A 21,141-nucleotide genomic window follows, 5' to 3' on the forward strand; every position below is an offset into this window, starting at 1 on the left:
AATGAAATTTCTAAAGGCGTGGAATGGATTTTCTTTAATGCTTCCTTCTTCGATAACGGATGTTCGAAAGAGTAAGAGATTATTTCTTGCAGGAGTGCAATTAAACGCTTCCCTTACCAGTTTTTGCGATTTTTCCTGGAAAAACAATAACTCTTTGCAATGTCTTCAAAAGAAAAAAAAAAAAAACAATAGAAATATAAAAAGCTGTATGCACTCTTGTACCTGACTGCAATATTCTTGCATTACAAAATTGTAGAAATCTGCTTTAAATTTGAAATGTTATTCTAAGGTTGAGCATCATACTAAATTCCAATCCTTTTATCTAAAAATAAATGAAATTATAATTCTAGAAACATTATATGCTCTTATTTAGCTTTCAACATAATTCCATACTCGTACATTATACGCTCATAAATAATGCCGAACACGTGGGTAAATTCTAATGGATCCGTGAAACGCAACAATAATATTGGTCGTGGTGCAGTAATTGTTATGTAACACCGGCTGAAATTGAGACCCGGTTGGTGTGTGCATGGATACGTGACTCTCTCGACACGTACGAATGACTAGCTATGCAAATTTAACTGCAGGAAGATCCGTTTGTTAAACGTCCCGAAGGCCTCGCGTTAACCTACGCAAATTTTTTAAGTTCCGCAGCTGGGTCTCCTAAAAAAATGCAGCTTTAACACGGCATCGATTACAGTTTAATCTAACATTGATGCAATACTTAAACAATAAAAATTAACCTAGTTTCTTATCATACCACATATATATATATATATATATAAATACACTTACCACTTCATGTGATCAAGCATGTGAAACTCTCTCTCTCCTATACTGTATAATTCTGCAATAACAATATGATACCGTTACCTTATACTCAAATCACAAATAATTTTTAGACATAAATGTTATACATTACCAGAAATTTTAAATTGGAATTTATTTATATACTTGAATAAAGTAAAATAATCTTTTATGCAATTAATTTTGAACTTAAAATTGGGTTCAGATTTGTCCTGTAGATGCCACTATTGTTCAGCTATGAAGGAATTCAAATAAGACAAAATGGCAACCATTATAGACTAATGGAAGCTGAACATATGAGTGTGTAACTGAGTAGTTCACATATAACCCATAACGTTATTCTAATAATTTTGAATTTAGAGCTTGATATTTGTTAATTTCACAAAGATGGAGAATTGGTTAAATAAGAATTTATCTGATATCCTAGATTTTCCAGTGACGAATGAGTTAACAAAGTAAGAACCTGTAAAAACAATTTATGTATTTCTATACAACCAAGCAAGTAAATTAAAGTGTATTTGTTTTTTAGATTAATCATAGAAATGCAGAATGAAAGAGACCTGGATGAGTATTTGAAATCCCTTTTAGATTATAGCAATCCAAAGCATAGACAGTTTATTGCAGAGGTGAAGAAACGGCATGGTATATAGGAATAGTAAATTCATCTTTCCATACCTTATCAGGGTATTTAACACGCTTTTTTTTAGCATCGAATAAGGGTCAAACTGGATATAAAAAAGTAAGCGACACAGATGATAGAAAAAAGAAACAAAATAAAAAGAAGAGGGGAAAATCAAAAACTGAAGAAGAGCAAGAAAGTAAACAGGTATATTAGCATTTTATTTTATGCCTATGCCCTAAAATAATATATCATTACTAAATATTGTTTAGGCACAAGAAATTGTTAAAGTGGAAAAGGCAGAGAAACAAAAAACTAAATTTGTTAATTTATATACACAAGAAGGGAATGATAGAGTAATTCTATTAAAAGGTATTTTGTGTGTATAAAAACAACACAAAATGTTATTATAATATTGTAAAAGTAATATAGATATATTTTTTTAGGCAGACATAAATGTGATTGTGAAGCAAGAAGGCATGCATTGATTAATAATTGTCAGAACTGTGGTAGAATAGTTTGCACACAAGAAGGAGCTGGTTCATGTTTCTTTTGTGGAGAACTTGTATGTTCTCCAAAGGATCAGAGCATTCTTTCTAGCAACACCAAACAGGGTGATAATTTATATAACAAATTAATGAGTAAAAAGCCTAATAAGAGTTTAGAAGAATCAATAAAACAAAGGGACAAACTTCTTGAATATGATCAAAGTGGGTATGTATAGAATAGTTCTACTTTACTTTAAAACAAAATTATTATCAATCAGTTGAAGTTAATTAATTTACAGATTACAATGTACAAAAGTAATTGATGATGAATGTGACTATTATCAATCAAATAATATTTGGTTGGATTCCAAGCAACGTGAAAAATTAAAAAAGTCGGAAGAAGAAATGCATGCAAAAAGGCATACGTCACGTTTAAATAAGAAGGTAGCATTTGATTTCATGGCCAGAGAAGTAGTTGAAGAAGATGCAGTTGATAATTACAATGAATTTGATGAAGAACAAATTCAAGCTATTTCTGATTCATTCGGTGATGTTAATAGTTCTAATATCTGTCCAAATATAGAGTTCGATTGTCCAATGGTAAAGATACTGTTAATAATACCTTAAACATATTGGTACAATTGATTAACAGAAATGTAATTAAATATTATGTATTACTATTTACAGTACATTGAGTTGGATGAACCTGAACCACGAGCACCAAAAAGAAACATTCCTTCTAGGATTAGAGATATTGTTCAGGATAAAGAATTTCTGGAAATGTCGGATTCTGGTTTGTGTTTGAGCATGCATCAGCCATACGCATCCTTGTTAGTAGCTGGAATAAAAACGTAAGATTTAATTCAATAAAATTTTTAGATTATATCAGTAGATAATATATTTCTTAATTCTATGTTATTATTATAGTCATGAAGGTCGAACATGGTACACATCCCATAGGGGAAGATTATGGATTGCTTCAACATCTAAACAATCAACTATGGAAGACATTTCAAACATAGAACAATGTTATCGTGTTTTAAAAGATGGTTAGTATAAATTAAATATGTCATTACAGACATACATATTTTATTTTTTACTAATCGTACTAATATTTTTTCAGAAAGAATCATCTTTCCTGAGAGTTACCCAACCAGCAGTTTACTGGGTTGTGTAACAGTTGTTGATGTTTTACCTCAAGAAGAATACAGAAAATCTTATCCTGAGGGAGAGAATGATAGTCCCTATGTTTTTATTTGTGAAAATCCTTGCGTACTACCAATTAAATTTCCGATACAAGGAAAGCATAAAATTTGTAAGTATTATAAATTTGTAGTTTCAAAAGTAAGTAATTTTACTGATTTCTTTTTTTTAATTTTGTATAGATAAATTGGACGAGAAAATTCATCATGCTGCTCTTAAGTTGTTAGAAAAACATACAAAAAGTATAAATAATCAATAAAATATACTTAAATACATGTGAAGTAATACATATTTTTTTATAGCGTATATTAAATATTATTTATTAATTTGTACATAATAGGATATATTACAATATAAGTATAATATACTCTATATTACAGTAGCCCTTAGAACAAGGATGAGTATCAGGACACAGCAAGATACACCCATTCTTGCCTTAGAAGATGCCTATTCATTTCACACTATTCTCTTTACCATTTTACGTGCGATTAATGAAAAAATATTAGCAGTTTTCTTTTATTTCATTTTAAAATATCAGACTTTTATAAATAGTAAAAGTAGATTTTGATAAAGTCATTTTTACATCAAAACAGTCTGTACACTTCAAGTACAAAGAGTACATTTTCAATCCAAATATATCGTTATAAAGTTTATTGTTCTTAGTAATTTTGAGATTAACATTAGTGTTTTAAAAGTCAAAATAAAGAATTTCTTTCACGAACCTACGGTTTTTCATAAATGTCTACGATTAAAAATTGTAATGAGCAAATTACAAATAAATGTTTAAAATCCTATAACACCTATGATATTATTTACAGTATACTCAAAATTCCAAGTACGTATATATTTGTCCTTTTTTAACGATTTTAAAGGAGTAAAAATATCAAAACCAAACTTTCACTTATAAATTAATTCAAAGCTAAATAAAGCTATAATCTATTACATGCAATAAAGGGATATTCATTTATCGTAAATATATCGGTAATGAAGACATCATAATATGTTTAAATTGTTTAAGATTGAAATCAGATTTGAAAATGGTATATGTATGGATATTAATTGATGAATTGATGTATTAGGAATGTATAAATAAATACCAAACTATGTATTTTATATAGACTTCAATGTACGATTAATGACCATCTGTTGTAATATTTAAACTGAATATTCAAGACATATTAACAGAACATAAAGACTCGGATCAGATCTTTATTGATTAAAATACTGTGCAATCTACCTAGTACTGTGTAATTTACATTTGTTTTCTATAGGTATGCAAGTACCAATTCTACAGTCATATTGTCTGGTCAACAAAAAATGATTAAAACAATAAATACAAGTGAATTGTATTAGTTTTTCTTTGCACTCATTTAACATTCATCAAATTTTAATTGAGCCATCTTTATAAAAATGATTAACTTCATGGCCAACATTCCATAGACTAGTACTCAAAACATGAAAAGGGTTGTTAATATTTTTCTTCCTTTTCAATTTAGATAATGCAACAACGTATAATTTCTTGACAATTAAAACAATTAATTTTTGTATATCAACGTTAATAAAAATCAATAAACAAAAAACAATAATTTATAATTTGACTTTAAAAAAAAAAAAATAACTTTAATATATTTAACATATATCTGTATTTATACGTGTATGCATATTATAACAATACCAATTTATATCTCTTTTTTGTCTAAACAACACTTCAGTATATGTAACATACAATTATTTTTCTATGTTTTCTTTTTTTATTCCTTTTATGGACACCAGTATATATGCTGTATAATAAATAATTTGTATATTATTTTTAGTATTACAAATTATTTAGGCTATCAAGTATCGATGATGATTCTTTAGTTGCTCAACTTTTAGATAAACATGTGCAGATATTTTCTAACTGTATATTTTCAAATTAAATATGCAGTTAAACATTTATCAACAATGAGAATTCAGCAACAGTTTCAATATCCCTTCAACCTCAATCATTTTTCCAATTTTAATTAGAATCGAGACACAGCTGTTATCCGCATATGTTTATTATTATCTTGTTCAAACAAGTAATAGGCCACCATATAATACTAATATATCCATATCACAAATCTACTTGAACAGTTTTAAATAAATAATTGTACATTTCCATTATATGTGTATTTTGAAAAATTTTAAATTCGATTAATATAGTAATACTTTAAAAATCCTTTTTCTAAATAAAGTGATTGAAAAAAAAATTGTGTTACCATTTATATTGGCTGTTGCAAGCTAATGTAGGTACACAATAACACTTTTTTTTTTCAAATACTTTAAATATTAATATTAGAATAGTATCCAGGCAACGTGCTTACCATTTCTATTCAATTTGGATACAATGAAAAACGATGTATATAATTTTTCTCAATTAGTTTATCTAAATGTAGGTAGGTGAATCTTTTAAGCTGGTACCACAGGCATCACAGATCGAGACATTCTTTTCATTTACCAACGTACATTTTGGACATTCCTTTCCACCACTCGCTAATGGCTTATCCTCGTTTCCTTTGTGCCTAGATTTTCCACACATTTCACAAATCTCTTTCGACTGAGAATTAAGATAAGTGCAAGTAGCACAATTCCATCCCACAGATGCACCTTTCGTTTCACGTTCTTTATCCGGGCGAGGAAGTTCCATATTTTTCAACGTATCTGCAATTTTTACAATTTGATCCGATGACCTATGCGAACGTTGAAGCGGAAGCGTCTGACTGCCATGTTTTTTCTCTTTATTATGAGAAGATAAATGATTTTCGGAGAACGTATCGTGATATCTGTTCGAGTCCATTAAGTCAAAAGAAGAAGACTTCTTTTTAAAAGGTAAAGTATCGTGATGATGCCGGCCATTTGTTACAGGTGAATCTACCTCATTCACATCAATTCTACCGCTTTTATTCTTTTCAAACCGATGCGTACTATGTTTCTCATCACTGTCATTCTGTTTATGTGGTTTTTGTTTATTTACTCGTAAATCATACTCTCGTTTGTGTAAAACATCTTCTCGATCACCAAGATCCTTGGAATATCCTAAACTTTCCAAATTTCTATATACAAAATCCCAGGAATCGTAACTGTTTTTCTCACTGGCCGATTTAGTGAACTTCTTGTCTATTCTTCCATAGTCATAATGATCTCCGTCACTTGACTGTCTTTTGTAAAAAACTACATCATCTAAATCTGATATTCGGTGAGAAGATTTACGATTATGTAACTTATCATAATTAGCAACCGATACAGGCATATCAAGCTCGATTAATCTACATGTCGGCACCCTTGTGTATGCAGGCATTGTAGTATAATAAGGATTAACTCCGCTTAAATATTTGTTACCCTGCGGTAAACACCCATAGGCACTACATCGATTGACAAAACCGTGATCCATCGGCTGAAAGTATCTGTAATTTCCAGGTATCGTATTTGTGTCTTCTATGTACCGATAATCTGACTGACATGCAGGCATTGGCATATTATAATTGGGAGGCATTATGTGATAGGGAACCGACGGTGACGCTGCATCTATGCATGTGGCTTGTGGGTAATGATAGTCCCTATAATTTTCTGCCTTTGGTCGATTTTGATGCATCTTTTCGAGGAAACGATAATTTAACGCCCTAATCGCCTGCTCCGGTGTACCAACATGATTTTCTCGAAATTCTAAAACTTCTAACCACGAGATGGTACAATTCTGTGAAACATTCTCCCATATTTGCTTTAAAATCTGTATTGAAAATAATTTTTTCATTCGAATATGTTTTATAAAGATTTATATAAAGATCATGTTACCTAATATTACCTGACATTCAACAAAAGCAACAATTGCATCTCTGCTCACACTAGATACTTTATCAGGATCAATAGGACCTTCTAATGTGAGTACTCCTAACCCTGTATGCTTGTATCCCATCTGTTCAAACATTAACTCTGCTCCTATTAAATTTGCTTCTACCTCGTGTTTATAATATCCACTATAAGTCTACAGAAAGAATAAAACAATTTAGTATTCTACAGTATTACAGAATTACATATGAATAATTTTAAGTATATTAACCCTTAAAATTCTATATTCTTTTCTCCAAGGTTGAGCCAAAAGATTAGCTGCATATAAAGAAATAGCACTCCATGCAGTTGCAGCTCTATATCCACTAAAATCCTGCAATGTAGCTGCTGATCTATGCAATATATCTGCAGTTTCTTGAAATACATATTTATTTTCATTTGGAACAAGGCAAAGGTATTCTTTGATAAAACCTGGAACATGTATAATTGAATTTATTAAAATAATTGAAAGTTTAATTTCCTTGCTGGACATTACTTAATTTACCTTCAAGTTTGTGACGTTGTTGTAGTTTTAAAGGACTGTCATCTGTTTGTAAATAAACCAAATGACTTTGTTCTAATTTTGTACTAATTTCTTGTAATCTATCTTTATCTTTCATTATTAAGTCATTCGCCATTTTTGTCACTGCAAAAACATGTTTTACAACACTATTCTTTTTGTATTGTATATACTGTCATTTACTTACACTAACATTTAAATTCTTTTACATAAATAAAGAAACAAATGTTAACATAAATAATGTATGATATTAAAGATCTAATTGAGAAGAAATAATATAAGAATAATATCAATGTAAAATAAAAACAGGGTAAGAGATATTGGAGAATAGAGATCTTTCACACCTATTACAAAACCTTTTAGAAATGCAGTTTTAGATTAAATTCTTGATTCAAACTATGGCTAGCTCCAACCTAAAAATAAATCCTATATTTAGAAGCACTGCTACAGTGTTTACTCTGGGAGCTACCATAATATATCCTCTATTTGGAAGATGCCCCATCTCAAGTAAAAACGTCCATCGACTTTTTTATTCTGTTTTAAAAACATGTTACATCACTCCATAAACAATAAATATTTTTCTTCACAACCGTTTTCTTGGTTATGTTCGTGTTATATCATGACCATGAGATAAACACATACTAGAGATCCAAGTGGCGATGGAAATGAATTTTTTAAAATGTGTATAATATAATAAAAGCATGGTCGATATCCATGTCGAGCGACTGTCCTCAACTTTTAACAAACGTCAAACTTGTGTATAATTCATGTCATTGTTTACATCAAACTCTTGTCAGGTTATTTTAGGTTTAATACAGTTAAAAAACGTTAGAATCACAAGATGATGACAGATATAGAGGAGGCAGAAGTGATAAAAATTCAGCCACAAATTGAACAGCATGAGAGGTAAGCTTTCCTGTTTGTTTAGATGTTTACAATATCACTCAGTGGCAGCTGTATGTTTTGCATTTAACAACCCTTTTCCTAAAAATAATAATAAATATTTTTGTGTTTTATAGCGATGAAATTAAAGTGGACTTTTCAGAAGCTGCTAAGAAGTTAGCTCAAGGTCTATTAAATATTTATCAATTGCCGTTGGAACAAGTTCAGAAAGAACTTACTGAAGTCACGTAAGAAGAAATAAAAAGTATTAGTGTTGCTTATATTTCTCATTTCTTTTTATATTATTTTTGTTTAGGAATAAACAAGAAACTTTACTCAGTCAAATGCAAATTGAGAATAAAAAACTTCAAGAAACTTTTGATGATGTTAAATTGAATGAAATGGTAAGAAAACTTGCTCCAGTAAAGAATGTTCTCTATCATTAGATGATAAATTTTCTATAATAAACTTTTAGTATAAATTGATAATGTAAAGCAAAGTATAGAAATGCAAGCAAATATATATTGCAGTTTCAAACTATTAAACTTTATCAAGGGAAGTTAACTTTAATGAAAAAAGAAATGGCTTCTGTTCATGAGAGGACATGTAAATTGAAAGTAAGTATTTATAATTTATAATATAATTCATATACATTTTTAGTATGGTGTTATTTTTCTTACAGAAACGAGCATTGAGGTTGCAACAAATAAAACAGAAAGAGGCCTTGAGTAGAGAACACCAACGAGAACAAGAAGTTCGTCGTGAACAAGAATTAATTGGTAAGCCTACGATAAGCTAAGAAAAACATCGTGTAATCAGAACGATCAATATCATCAATGATATTTAGCTGTACAGAGAGACAATGTAATTTATATGTTCACTTACAGTAAAATTTACATCTAAACTCAGTCAACTGAACATAGCATCTTATGTATTGTATGTTATCAAACTAACTGTTACCAAACAATTTCCCAGTGTCCATTAGAGTTACATTCTTTACCCTCTTTACATAAATGATTAAATGTTGTTTCAGTAGGAAAACCAATTATCTCCCTATCTTCTTGTATCCTAAATGTAAATGTTGATTCATATGTTCCTATAAAGTATCTACAAAAAGGTGTAAATAGTACATTGATTTTATCTATAATAAAAAAGTAAGATATTGTTATTAATTGTTACCTAGCATAAGAACATATTATTTGATCAATAATTGCAACTCCACCATCCTTAAATTTATTTAGTACATAATCCGATGGAATAAATTTTAAAACCGTGTAATCAGATAAATATCCTTCAAGTTCTTTAAATTCTGCAAAGATTAATTCAATGAGTACATTTACTGAAATTTTCTACATAAAAATTTACCTTGTTGTGTAGCATCTGTAGCAACAAACAGATGGTTTAATCCTAGTTTGTTTATCTTTGTTTTCAATTGCATAGCAGCAGATTTTATTGTTGGTACCGTTGAAGAACGACCAACTAGAAAGTCGCGTCTTCTCAAATGAACTGATAAATATGGTCCTCCAATTGCATTTCTTCTACTCTAGAATTAAAAAATTCCATCTGAAGATTTTTATTTTCCAACACTTCTAACTAAATACCTTTTCCTTAGTCCAGTCACTTGGTAGTTCTGTGTTATCATATTCATTTGTTGAATTAAAGAAAGTTTTTCTATATTCATTTGCAATATTATATAACTCAGAATTATATCTCATACTTCTTCTAGCTCTCCAATATTCCTTTGTACCATAGAAATCATGCAATGCAATTTCCATGTGATCAAACATTACAGACCTGTAAGAATAATTATATTAATGAATTATATAAAACATTGTACATAAAATAATAAATAACATCAGAAACATAATGTACCTTCTCACCTATAAATATTAGGCTTAATATTTTGCTTAAGATTTGATACCATACCATGAAACTTAATACATTCAACAGCTTTGGAAGTTATATTATTATAGCCCCAAAAATATCCATTATATTCATTGGATATTAATTTATGATACCATAAAGATTCATCAGTACATTCTACTATTTCATTTTTGTCTTCAAATTTTCCTGTTTTGAACATATCTTCATCATTTTGTAGAATATATGTAACATCAAGATGTGTTATCTTATTTTCTGAGGGATACTCTAAAAATATAAACTTCTATTAATTTTATCAGTAAAAATGAATGGATAAAATCTTATACCTTGTAAAAATTGGTACATTTCAATAACTGGTATGTATCTTTGTAAACTAGCAATATCAAAAAATAAGCTCCAGGGCAATTGTGTTTGAATTCCTATATGTTTACTTCGCCAATGATATAAATTACCTATAAACAAAAGAATATTATCTATAATAAATAATAATATACATTAAAAAACTACTAATAAATTACAATCTCACCCCATGGTGGTAAAACTAATTGCCACTTAAATTCTTTCTCTTGCCTAAGTAAATTTTTTATGAAAACTGCAATGCGAATATAAACATCTCTTCTTAGATTGAATCCTTCTGGGGGATTAACGTCATAAAGGATGTAACTAAAAAACAATATTATATGTTATTATTTATAAAAATATCTTTAATTTTATGCATTAAGAAAAAAAGTTTAAAATAATTTCGAACCGATTTTTTGAATAGTGTGATTGAATGTTACATTTATTATCAGTCTCTCCATATTCGTTAGCTTTATCACAAAATCCATTTTCAAGGGTACTTAATGTGAAATTAATAAAACATAATATAAGATATAACTCCTTGAAGGACATGAAATTTAACATTTTTAGGTTATATATCACACCTGTTCCAGAGAGGGAATATCTCAGATTTCAGATGATGATATTAAATAATGTAGAAACTGTTTTGTATAACATTTTACACTTATATAAATCTGTTGGAAAAATATATGTATGACAAATAAATTTATGCTTCTGAGATTATTCAAGGTCTTTCCATTTATGAATAATTGTTTTCTTCCCAGAAATTTAAGTATTTCCATTCATTGATGACAAAATCTGTTCCTTAAATAGTAAGATTAAGGATAGTAAAAAACAACAATAATAACAGCAACATTGTACAGATTGATTTTTGTTATACACGAATTACAGACTCAGATTTCCCTTATTTGAAAATGGTTGATGGGTAGATTACAATTAGCTAATTCAATTAATAATAGTTATAATAATGATAATAATAATTATTATTTATCGTCTTATACAATATTTATAATTTATAGTTCAGTTAACATAGTTTGTACCCTCCTTATATCAAGTAGGGCTGTTATGTTACATTTACTGTGACTCGTTTCTCATATCCTTCAATTTATCCTATTAAAGTATACACTTGGCATATAAAAATTACAAGGACAATTTATAGTGGTAATGATAGTAGCTGTAGTTGTAATAATATTTATGATAGTGGTATCACTAACAGTAGTGTAGTAATAGTAATAGTCATAATTGTAGTACTAGCAGCAGTAATGGTAGCAATAATAATGTTATCATTATAGTTATTTATTTGATAACTGCTTTGTCATTATCTTTTTTATGAATTTAATTTTTCACACGTATACTTGATGAAATCTTAGATCCAATTCTTGGTTTCTTTAAGGTTTCAGGGTCTCTAAAAATTTTGTGCCTCGTTGTAATTTTTAAATATATACTGTTTGATAGTTTCTTCTCACATTTTATTAGCAATGACGTTAACTGGTAGTAGAATTCTTCTTCAGCAAACAGTGGTACATACTATAATACTGAATTGTCATTATATAATAAATATAACACAAAATTCATTTATATTATACTAATTTCCCTCTTGCTTTGCATCTCTATACGAATTCTCTATTGTTAACATCACAGCTAAAACGATGTTTTATGTCAACATAAGACAATATTTTACACTTAATACAAAAAACGTGAAGTAGTACATGATATTAATAGCTTTCAAACAAAATGAGTACAAACAGCACAGTGCACTCATTTCAGTGTACTATATAGTGTTTGTATAATATTTATATACATATGTATATATACACATTTGTTATGTGTACATATACATATTTGTCTATATTTATATCTAAACATAATTGAATTTAAAACTTATTATTACCAAAAATGAAATGAAACTTAAAATAAGATTTACATTGGTGTTCTATTTTATTCACTAAAAAATTACAAATATTAAATGAATAAATAATTATATGAATCGACTTGTAGATGCTAGAAATAACACTTTTTACATTTTCCAAGTACAAAACTATCTTGAATACAAGAAACATAATTTAAGTAGATGTGAAAATCTTATGTTAAACGAATAAGTACAAATTGCATTAAAAATTCATCTTTAAAAACAATATAAAATTGAACTAAATATCCTTGTAATTTCTGTACTGGATAGTGTATGAAGTTTTTTAAAATTTGTTTTTTTTGTGCACTGTGTATTGTAATATATACATACTAGATATACATATATATTACAGACACACGAACACACATATATATAAAAATATACATATGTGAGTGCATACATATTTTTATACTACTTCACATTTAAAGAGTTGACAATTGTTTACTTAATAGCACAATCGCAGTTTTTATGCTGGCACAGTTAACTGACACTCTAGATAAAGTTGTCAGATATGAACAAAAAGAAGTACAAATATTGATAATTTAGACATTTGTTGTATAGAATCATCGCATACAAAATAATTTATTTAATATCATTTCCTGCTACATAAAATTTCTTTAATTAAATTACATATTACATTTTATTCTGTAGGTGACGATCCTGACAAAAAATGCCACTTAAATTGAATTAAATTTCTGTTTTTATTTCATGTAAAGTGTGCCCAATGACTCGTACGTCATTTTTATTTTATAATTTCGAATAATTTTCTTTGCTTCTGAATAAATTTATCCTATATAGTTTTTACATAGCCATCAAAGTTTCATATTATACAATGCAATGACTACTCTAAATTGATAATTGTAGCCTTCATATTTCCAAATTACTATTGCAACTTAAATTTAAACAAATTGTAAGAGAATTCATTGCAAACTTTATTCAGAAGTAAAGTAATTCAATGTCTGATAGTTATTTCAATTTTCATCCAAAGTATATGACGCTTGCAGGATACTTAACTGCATTGGGCGTGTAATGAAATGTTTGTAAATTACAGAATTGTTAATAAATAATTCATATATACATAGAGAATGATATATACAGATACACACTCTCACACACACGTGCGCTGGCGCATACATATGTACAGTATTAGCATTAACACTCACAAACATATGTCGTACAAAAATCCAGAATAATGTCGAACTTGTTCTTCCGTCAGTTCGGTCGAATTGAGCATAAAAAGAAAAAGTTTACAAAGAAAAAAAATACATTATAAAGTAACACATACCACGTATTGTTACATCACAATATTACACATGATTACGTGTATGCTTTTATCATATATATCTTAACATGTATTTTTTTCCAAGGCAAACGATAAAACAAAAATGAAAATTGTACACAGAAACAATTATGTTTTTATGTAATTCTATCTACTATAAACACTTTTTACAATTGTATGATATGTTTAAACTGATAATAAAGAAACATAAACGCTTTATATGTCTTTCTTTTCGATACTGTTACAATGCTATATTTATATGAAACTATTATATTCATTTAAATAAAATTCTTCAAGCATTGCTGAAGACAATATTTAATATATTGAACAATTTTAGTCGTTCTATCAGCATATATAGACAAAAGAAGATTGGAATACAATTTTCCAAACACAAAGGTGGAGAATGTTTAAAGGAAATCGAAGGCAAGACGAAATCTAAGTTTAAGCAATAATTCCTTACTTTTTGGTAAAAATATTACGAATATAATAGTTATTAGCCTTGCTTATTAAAGCTCTATTCGATACCGAGCAGTCGGAGGCTGGATTCAGGCGAAACTTTATTTCTTTTATATCTATGTATATATTTATAGTTAAATACATAGAAGGCGGCAAAGCTGCTACATACCGAGTCATGATTTACATATATGCCATTATGAATGTGTCTGCGTTTTTTGGAAGGTTTGCTTTCTTTCCTTTTCCTTGGAATGTCCATAGACACTATTAACTAGCATACATTAAAAATAAGTTCAGTCATTTACATATACTGCAGACACTTCCGAAAGGGAGAGACGGCCATTCTGTTTCACAAATTGCCTTGACTTTGTATATCTATTCATTTGTACAAATTGGTTCTGTACAATCGTTCGTGTAGCTTTATATTAGGGCGAAAAGGGTACATATTGTAACGTTATATTCTGAAAATACTTCAAACCGAAGTTTCTTCACAATATATTTAGAAAATTGTTTTTCGTTATCGTTAAAAAACTAAATCTGTGTGTAGTTTCACATTACTGTTTCTCTATTATTCAATGATCCGTTCTTTAACAATTGCAAGTCAATCTTACACATTTTGGATGATTTGTTTTTCAACCCAATGTCAATCAGAAATTCCGATTTAATGCGCCATGAAGAATTAATTATAAATTACAAATCATGGAACAAGTTAACAATGTATTTATGCAAAAGATAAAGTAACCGGTACCACCGTATCTCAGTATTGAGGTAGCGTAACGTTGCTTTGGCTTAGCGAGTCTTTCTGATTACCTAGAAATATTTCAACTGATCGGTGGTACTTGCTAAATAATAAAGAGAAAAAAAAAAAAAAAAAAAAAGAAAAGAAAGTATTATACGCCGAAGGATGAAACTGTACATTATGATCTTTACATGTAGGATGATATTTTGATCTTTCTACTGCATATATATCTCGAGTGCCAACGTTAAATTACACATGTATGACTGTTAAATCATCGTGCTGTATTGCGACGTCTTTGGTAGAAACTATTTGGTACGTTTGCGCCCATTCGGAAGGTCATTGCAGAGCCGCGGAGTTACAACGAATGAACAGCTTGCAGGGGGTACTTCACAGGGAAACAAACATCAACAACAATGATTCATCAAGTATCAACAACGTTAACAACATCCCATTATAACTTATCATCATTATTGTGATCGTCTCTATCATGACCAGTTTTTGTCAATACAGTCACTGTCATAAGTCTCAGTCTTTCGCCACACCTTCAGTTTGATAACATTTGTAATGGATAATTATAATTATCATCGCAATCATTGTCTTCAGCAACATCATCACTATTGTTTTAGCAAATATTTATGGCCATTATCAGTGTATTTGTTTTTTCTTTTGCTGTTCTCGTTATGGCCATTTTTTTTCTTTCTTATCCCGTGACATTTCTTTACATTTATAACAGTTTTTTTGTCACCACCGATCGAGTCCAACGATAATAAATTTCTGCAAGTTTTAAATAAAATTAGACACTAAGAGATACTTATAAATGAACTATCAACAAAAAATTTCTTTGAACAAAATGCTAGAGAGCAGAATGAAAAAAAAAAAAACAATTACCTTGTAACAATGAGAAAATCAATGATACATAATAAAGATATAATTATACGTATATAATTATGACTGATCGATAGTTCAGTTAATTAAAATTACAAAGTTTCTTAATTTTATAACATCTACTAACTTCATACACGTACTTATACATTGCGCGATTATTTTGGTATAAAATGTCTGTTCTTAGTCCACGGTAAATAAAAAGCGAGCTTTTTAAACACGTCCCATGCAACTGCTTTCCTGTTTCATAGTTTCTTAGTTATGATAGTTGCTTGCTTCAGTGTAATTTTTGAATATATTACGTGTTTATATGTGATCTACAAACATTTAAAATTCATCGAAATAACAGAGGAGAACAAGTATCCCGGTACTCCTTCTGTACAAAGTAATATGTATATATATATATATAATATGTATATGTATATGTATGGCTTATTAGGTCACCATCTTATAGATCCAGAAATATAGAACGCAGTCTTTTCCTTGTACATAAATAGTTTCCTCGAGAGCAATGGCACTAATATAATTTGGGGATTTTTATTTTGTGCGGTAAGTGGTATCAAAATAGATGCTGCTTTAACTATTTGTTACAGAGTATAAGTACATAATATAGTATAAGAAATATGCGATCACGCGTTGAAAAATTTTTTTTTTACAAACTACCATGATATTATTAGTTCGAAACTACAAATCGCTACCCTTAAAAAAATCAAGATAAATTAGACAGAATTATTGTCGTAATTACCTATAACTGATATTTCTTTTGGCTTTCGAGGAAAAATATATATATATCTCATGATTTTCCCGACCGCTCACTACATTTCAGTATCTATATGAGAGCAATTCATCAAGAATTATTATTATTTTCTTTTTTTTTTTTTGTTCTCAGTGAAATAAGTAACATGCGATTTATGAAACGCGTGACGCAAAAATCGATAAAACGCTTTAAATTTTCTTATTGAACATACGATATAATCATCCTTTTTTAACAGTTTTATGTTCAATCACTCTTTCATACTACCGCATGTTACACTCTTAACAGTATAAAGTTACCCTTAGAATGATACTTAAAGCTCTTACAACACACTTGCGTACAGAGAGTAGTAATATCTGGGGTTTCAGACTAGACATGGTGTGGTTGAAGATGAGGCAGCCTACTAGACGAGTTGGATCAGGATTTCATACTATTCGATTCATCGAGTCGCCTCTCTGTTCCTACTGTTAATAAATTAGCAAATTCCATTTCTAACAGTTGTCGAGCCTGTTGAAGTACAAAACATAATTAGCAAATTAATAACTAACAATCACCGATTAATCAAAATCGGTACATACTTGTGTGTTTTGGGTCGGAATTTGCAAAGCTAAAGCAAAACTATTTGCATCGAAACTTTCATCGAGGGCTACAAGAGCTCCGTGTACCCCAGATTCCAAGAGGTTGTTCCCGTATTCCTAAATGCACAAAATTACATACTGTGTCATAGTTTTTCAATAAAATGTAAAAACAATTTGAGCGGTAGAATTACTTTCAGGCCGATAGATTGCACCCATCTTATAACGCGATCGTTACTCCATACAAGAACATCGACGTTGGCACCTTCCGCCATTCGTCTTCTTTCTTCTAATTGTTGCCTATCATAATTTAATCGCTTCAAACACGAAATGCCATACTGCAAACTTGTTCTATAGAAAGACATGAAATTCAGTTCAACCAAACGGAAATTAATCATTCAACCCTTGAATCTTTCTTCAACGAGTTTTACCTGTGGAAACTATCAACCATTCTAAGTTGACCACGAAGGTCTTTTTTTGTAAGGTGATCCAACATTCTAGCATCGACAAGGCACTCCATGAAAGTGGATCGGTATTGAGGCAATCCAAGACTTGGAAGCCAAACATTACCAATCCATTCGTGGTTCATATCTCCAAATGCTAAAGTTGTGCGAGAGGTTTTTGGTGCTGATGGACTTGTCAGTGACACCATTTCTTGGATAGCTAATCGTAATTTCAATCGATGTAAAGGATTACTGTGACAGACATTAATAAATTAATTATAAAACATGTACGTGATACTGTGCAATGTATCATGATTAAAGTCAATTTCTTTACGTACCTTATACCGATTTCGCGTTGGATTTCGGTATCGCTAAGAGCACTCATGATGGCACCGCTTTTCACATTGGCCCGGCAGGCTGCTACGTACCAGGTAGGCATACCGACCCATAATTCAAGCCAAGCCACCACAGTTGGCCCGTTCCACAAAGCAAACGGGGTTCCAGCTCGCATCGCTTCCGCCAAAAGCTCGTGCCTCGATGAATCTAGCATACTTCCAAACATACTAGGACTAAACAAAAATTTCCGTATCTTCTGACTATCTTAATTAATATAAACACACCTCTATGATGTGTATATTATCTGGCAATCAAGATACCTTTTCTTTTTTCTACGATCAAAATCACTTTTGCTGCCCATAGTTCCAGCCACAGAAACGCTATCTCCATAATCAGGATCCGCAGGTGTACTTGCTCCTCCCATACCAGGTATATCTCCAGGCATTGGCGTGTCTTTTCCCTTTATCTAAAAAGAACAAAGTGTTTTATTTTTATTTCTCCAACATAGTTTCATATATGTCAGCTGTTCACCTTTTCCTTCTTGCTGAAAAATCTTCCAAGGCTGCTCTTAATCCCCTTCTTCTTTTGAGCTGCAGCCACCGCTGCTGCTGTAGCTGGACTCATGGTTGACTGCATGTGCAAATGCGAGCTAGACAGTTGTCCAATCGCCAATCCGACACCAGGCAAGTTGTTCTTGTGCAAACTGTCCTGGCTGCTATGGCGTGAGGACAATGGGGAAGGGGGAGTCCCAGAATTGAGTGCGCCGTTGTTATGTTGCCCATGCCTGCTGCATGGAGCGCTAATCTAGTTTCTCTAATCTCTACTCTAAACAATGCATTCTGGCCCACGCACTATTTGCCATTGATTTTATTCTATGTTCTATGGAACTTCATTTTCTTGCATAGCAAAGCGTTTGATTCAAAGTGTCAAAGTTATTTTAAGATTTTTTAAAGCGTACATCCATCAATTATTATCAGCCATACTTATTAAACTGACTAATATTTGGTGCTTGTTAAAATATGATCAGGGAACTTACTGAGCCAAGTGAATTGCATTACTTTATAAGTATTAGCAATGATATGAGTCAAGTGCTTATGAATGATTATTTATAGGTATAAGCACAAATGCTATTTAATTTTTAAGAATGTGTACGAAACGGTTTATTCTCTTTATTCAATGAATTGAAAACTATTCGTTATGTTAAAGCATTCAAATTGCAACTGTTTATCATTTGCTACAAAATTGTTTCAACTATGAATAACTGTAAGGTTCTTTGCAAGCATAAGCCTGAAACTGTTTTATTTTATTCTACTATATGACAATTACTACTAGCGCGCGTAACTTGTAAATTAAAGAAAAACAGCAATATCAGCGGTTTCAGAAGTCCATAGAAAATATCAATTGAACGATATCTATTTTATAAACATGACACGGTACATGATTGAATGAAATAAGATATTTTTCTAGGGACATCTAAAAGAATAAAATTTGTAAAAAGATAAATGTTGTAATACCTACTCAGTATTACAGGCAAGGCATAAAAACCTGGAAATATAGCTAATCACTGCTTTTGAGATGGGATTGCCATATTAAGTACTCTTTAGGGACAAAGATATAGAAAGACTAATTTTTTATTAATAAACTCTGTGAAAACAATTGCAGTTGTTTGGTTCGATACAAGATTAATCGCTTTTTACAGATTGTATAATATGATCGAATCTATCTATATCTTTGTAATCAATTTTATAAAGAAACAACCTTGTCCGCGTAGGAGATTGAAACGCGACGTTAACTCGATGCAATTCTCTTGGCTGTTTAAATTCCCTCGTCTGTCTTAGAGAGCGATGTCTGTCGTGAACTTGGCAGGCTTGAATGTACGATGGGTGGAAGAAGCTATTATCAGTTTCTTCCAGGGATTGATTTCTATCAGATCTATCAGATGGTTCGTCCGTACCACTGTGCTCGAAAATTGGGGCTGTAGGCATGTATATGGATACCTTGCATACTACTAATTTATTGTAAGTATATCTTTTTAATGATAATTTAATATCATTTCAGGAAATCCTTTTTTTCCAAGAAAAAGGTATAAAAAGGATCTGTGTTACCATCAGTGTCACTTAAGTCGACTTCAAGATTGTTCATTTCATGCCCACATGGCCCGTTCAAATATGTCGTGCACAGAGGCATATGTTGCGGATTACATGCAGTACTACAATCTTTAATTAACCTGTGAGCAGGAAAACCACTGCTGGGAAATCCGGCTTGTCCAGTGCGTCTGGCAGCATAAACAACGCACAATACTAACTACTTACAAAATAATTACATGAACTTTGGTAACCAGATCTCTATATATCCAAGAACTTTCTTTAACACCTTCAATAATTTAACGAACAACTCTTTGTTTCTTAGCCAAACGAAAATAGGATAATAAATTAAAGTTGTTAAAGTCCTCGTTGCTAGAGATGTGGTTGTTAAAGTATTGTATAACATAGTACTATCAATTTTTTAATAGAGCTTGTGTGGTTCAGATATCAGATCCACAAAGGAATTTGAAGTTTGACAGTATTGATAAATTGAAAATTAAAGACATACCTTCTCAGTTCTTCTTGACTGTGAGCAAGTGCTTGTACTACTCGTTCCAGCCTGATTGATCGAGCAGTTAACGGTGAGGCTGCATCGCTGCCACCGCTTCCTGCACCACCGGTACTATCCCTTTCGCTCACCGAATGCAGTTCTTCACCTGATAACTGTAACTGTGGCATGCATAAAATTGCATAAACATTTCCCTTGGTTTAGGAACTCGCGTGATTATAACCATGATCACTAACCTGACTTGCAGGAAGGGATTCAGAAAGTTGACCCGGGCTAGCTAAGGAAGCAGCATATTGATGGAGATGCGCTGGAGACATTGATGCCGGTGCCTTTGAAATGATAATTATTTTTTATAAAAATATTTCAACAATACTGAAAATTACAAAAAACACTTACAGTATGATATTTATGTAAGTAATCCCTATTAGGACTATGATGAGATTTAGGTGTGGATCTTCCGCTCAATGGTGGCGACGCTCGTTCCAAACTTCTACCTCTCGCTAATAAATTCATATGTTCAAGACTGCCAACTCGTGATTCCAATTCTTCTGCACGAGCTTCCGTACTTTGTTTTTCTTCCTTCATAGAAAT

General features: G+C 30.7%; 5 protein-coding genes across 34 annotated transcripts in view; 2 read left to right on the plus strand and 3 right to left on the minus strand.

The window, feature by feature from the left end:
* Positions 1-400: 400 nt before the first annotated feature.
* Positions 401-8,083, minus strand: tamo (PUB and ZnF_RBZ domain-containing protein tamozhennic). 2 transcript variants are annotated; one of them, XM_076689307.1, is made up of 8 exons: positions 7,956-8,083; positions 7,831-7,899; positions 7,472-7,612; positions 7,199-7,398; positions 6,944-7,123; positions 5,466-6,868; positions 799-850; positions 401-666 (listed from the first exon to the last, which is right to left on the minus strand). In XM_076689307.1, the coding sequence occupies exons 3-6, from the start codon at positions 7,602-7,604 to the stop codon at positions 5,528-5,530; spliced, it is 1,854 nt and encodes a 617-aa protein (XP_076545422.1). In that variant the 5' UTR covers positions 7,605-7,612; positions 7,831-7,899; positions 7,956-8,083; the 3' UTR covers positions 401-666; positions 799-850; positions 5,466-5,527. The 2 variants fall into 2 exon arrangements, with proteins under 2 accessions (XP_076545422.1, XP_076545424.1); XM_076689309.1 differs by lacking the exons at positions 7,831-7,899; positions 7,956-8,083 and adding an exon at positions 7,674-7,796.
* On the plus strand, positions 1,053-4,680 carry LOC117609352 (activating signal cointegrator 1). Of its 3 annotated transcripts, none has more exons than XM_034335589.2 (11): positions 1,053-1,265; positions 1,340-1,452; positions 1,518-1,636; positions 1,702-1,801; positions 1,876-2,143; positions 2,217-2,517; positions 2,605-2,768; positions 2,845-2,966; positions 3,041-3,232; positions 3,303-3,362; positions 3,501-4,680. In XM_034335589.2, the coding sequence occupies exons 1-11, from the start codon at positions 1,198-1,200 to the stop codon at positions 3,686-3,688; spliced, it is 1,695 nt and encodes a 564-aa protein (XP_034191480.1). In that variant the 5' UTR covers positions 1,053-1,197; the 3' UTR covers positions 3,689-4,680. The 3 variants fall into 3 exon arrangements, with proteins under 3 accessions (XP_034191480.1, XP_076545426.1, XP_076545425.1); XM_076689311.1 differs by having other exon boundaries at positions 1,056-1,265; positions 3,303-3,401; positions 3,479-3,643; XM_076689310.1 differs by having other exon boundaries at positions 1,056-1,265; positions 3,303-3,401; positions 3,501-3,642.
* Positions 8,084-8,250: 167 nt separating the features above from the next.
* Positions 8,251-9,260, plus strand: Pldn (biogenesis of lysosomal organelles complex 1 subunit pallidin). Of its 2 annotated transcripts, none has more exons than XM_034335609.2 (5): positions 8,251-8,392; positions 8,506-8,616; positions 8,685-8,772; positions 8,899-8,985; positions 9,029-9,260. In XM_034335609.2, exons 1-5 carry the CDS (start codon positions 8,328-8,330, stop codon positions 9,098-9,100), a joined length of 423 nt encoding a protein of 140 aa, XP_034191500.2. In that variant the 5' UTR covers positions 8,251-8,327; the 3' UTR covers positions 9,101-9,260. The 2 variants fall into 2 exon arrangements, with proteins under 2 accessions (XP_034191500.2, XP_034191498.2); XM_034335607.2 differs by having other exon boundaries at positions 9,051-9,260.
* Positions 9,261-9,324: 64 nt separating this feature from the next.
* On the minus strand, positions 9,325-11,152 carry O-fut2 (O-fucosyltransferase 2). Its single transcript, XM_034335590.2, has 8 exons — positions 10,998-11,152; positions 10,776-10,912; positions 10,576-10,701; positions 10,249-10,516; positions 9,970-10,162; positions 9,734-9,911; positions 9,548-9,677; positions 9,325-9,475 (listed from the first exon to the last, which is right to left on the minus strand). The coding sequence occupies exons 1-8, from the start codon at positions 11,150-11,152 to the stop codon at positions 9,325-9,327; spliced, it is 1,338 nt and encodes a 445-aa protein (XP_034191481.2).
* A 3,921-nt stretch (positions 11,153-15,073) lies between these two features.
* The window catches only part of Liprin-alpha (PTPRF interacting protein alpha), a 28,442-nt gene continuing 22,374 nt past the window's right edge, over positions 15,074-21,141 (minus strand). For 8 of the 26 annotated variants that reach the window (XM_076689303.1, XM_076689296.1, XM_076689294.1 and 5 more), the window contains 12 exons: positions 20,947-21,129; positions 20,787-20,879; positions 20,551-20,711; positions 20,186-20,233; positions 18,490-18,745; positions 18,279-18,424; positions 17,961-18,191; positions 17,611-17,874; positions 17,374-17,530; positions 17,183-17,299; positions 15,994-17,111; positions 15,074-15,742 (listed from right to left, as the gene is read on the minus strand). In XM_076689303.1, coding sequence (XP_076545418.1) covers positions 17,022-17,111; positions 17,183-17,299; positions 17,374-17,530; positions 17,611-17,874; positions 17,961-18,191; positions 18,279-18,424; positions 18,490-18,745; positions 20,186-20,233; positions 20,551-20,711; positions 20,787-20,879; positions 20,947-21,129 — 1,746 coding nt within the window. In that variant the 3' untranslated portion in view covers positions 15,074-15,742; positions 15,994-17,021. Of the gene's footprint in view, positions 15,743-15,980; positions 17,112-17,182; positions 17,300-17,373; positions 17,531-17,610; positions 17,875-17,960; positions 18,192-18,278; positions 18,425-18,489; positions 18,746-20,185; positions 20,234-20,550; positions 20,712-20,786; positions 20,880-20,946; positions 21,130-21,141 lie in introns of those variants that run through there. The other 18 variants (XM_076689288.1, XM_076689289.1, XM_076689287.1 and 15 more) reach the window with 18 other exon arrangements.

Source organism: Osmia lignaria, chromosome 7 (genome assembly GCF_051020975.1).
Source record: "Osmia lignaria lignaria isolate PbOS001 chromosome 7, iyOsmLign1, whole genome shotgun sequence".
NCBI lineage: Eukaryota > Metazoa > Arthropoda > Insecta > Hymenoptera > Megachilidae > Osmia > Osmia lignaria.

Excerpts from the sequence above, each read along its gene's own strand:
- Pldn (XM_034335607.2), top strand. The coding sequence starts at position 8,328 with ATGATGACAGATATAGAGGAGGCAGAAGTGATAAAAATTCAGCCACAA. Across the intron at positions 8,617-8,684 it reads AAAGAACTTACTGAAGTCAC|GAATAAACAAGAAACTTTAC; the intron begins GTAAGAAGAAAT and ends ATTTTTGTTTAG. Across the intron at positions 8,986-9,050 it reads AGAGGACATGTAAATTGAAA|AAACGAGCATTGAGGTTGCA; the intron begins GTAAGTATTTAT and ends TTTTTCTTACAG.
- O-fut2 (XM_034335590.2), bottom strand. The coding sequence starts at position 11,152 with ATGTTAAATTTCATGTCCTTCAAGGAGTTATATCTTATATTATGTTTT. Across the intron at positions 9,912-9,969 it reads GTGACTGGACTAAGGAAAAG|AGTAGAAGAAATGCAATTGG; the intron begins GTATTTAGTTAG and ends TTTTAATTCTAG. Across the intron at positions 9,678-9,733 it reads TACAGATGCTACACAACAAG|AATTTAAAGAACTTGAAGGA; the intron begins GTAAATTTTTAT and ends TAATCTTTGCAG.
- LOC117609352 (XM_034335589.2), top strand. The coding sequence starts at position 1,198 with ATGGAGAATTGGTTAAATAAGAATTTATCTGATATCCTAGATTTTCCA. Across the intron at positions 2,144-2,216 it reads CTTGAATATGATCAAAGTGG|ATTACAATGTACAAAAGTAA; the intron begins GTATGTATAGAA and ends ATTAATTTACAG. Across the intron at positions 2,518-2,604 it reads TAGAGTTCGATTGTCCAATG|TACATTGAGTTGGATGAACC; the intron begins GTAAAGATACTG and ends TACTATTTACAG.
- tamo (XM_076689307.1), bottom strand. The coding sequence starts at position 7,604 with ATGGCGAATGACTTAATAATGAAAGATAAAGATAGATTACAAGAAATT. Across the intron at positions 7,399-7,471 it reads ACAACGTCACAAACTTGAAG|GTTTTATCAAAGAATACCTT; the intron begins GTAAATTAAGTA and ends TACATGTTCCAG. Across the intron at positions 6,869-6,943 it reads TTGCTTTTGTTGAATGTCAG|ATTTTAAAGCAAATATGGGA; the intron begins GTAATATTAGGT and ends TTTTCAATACAG.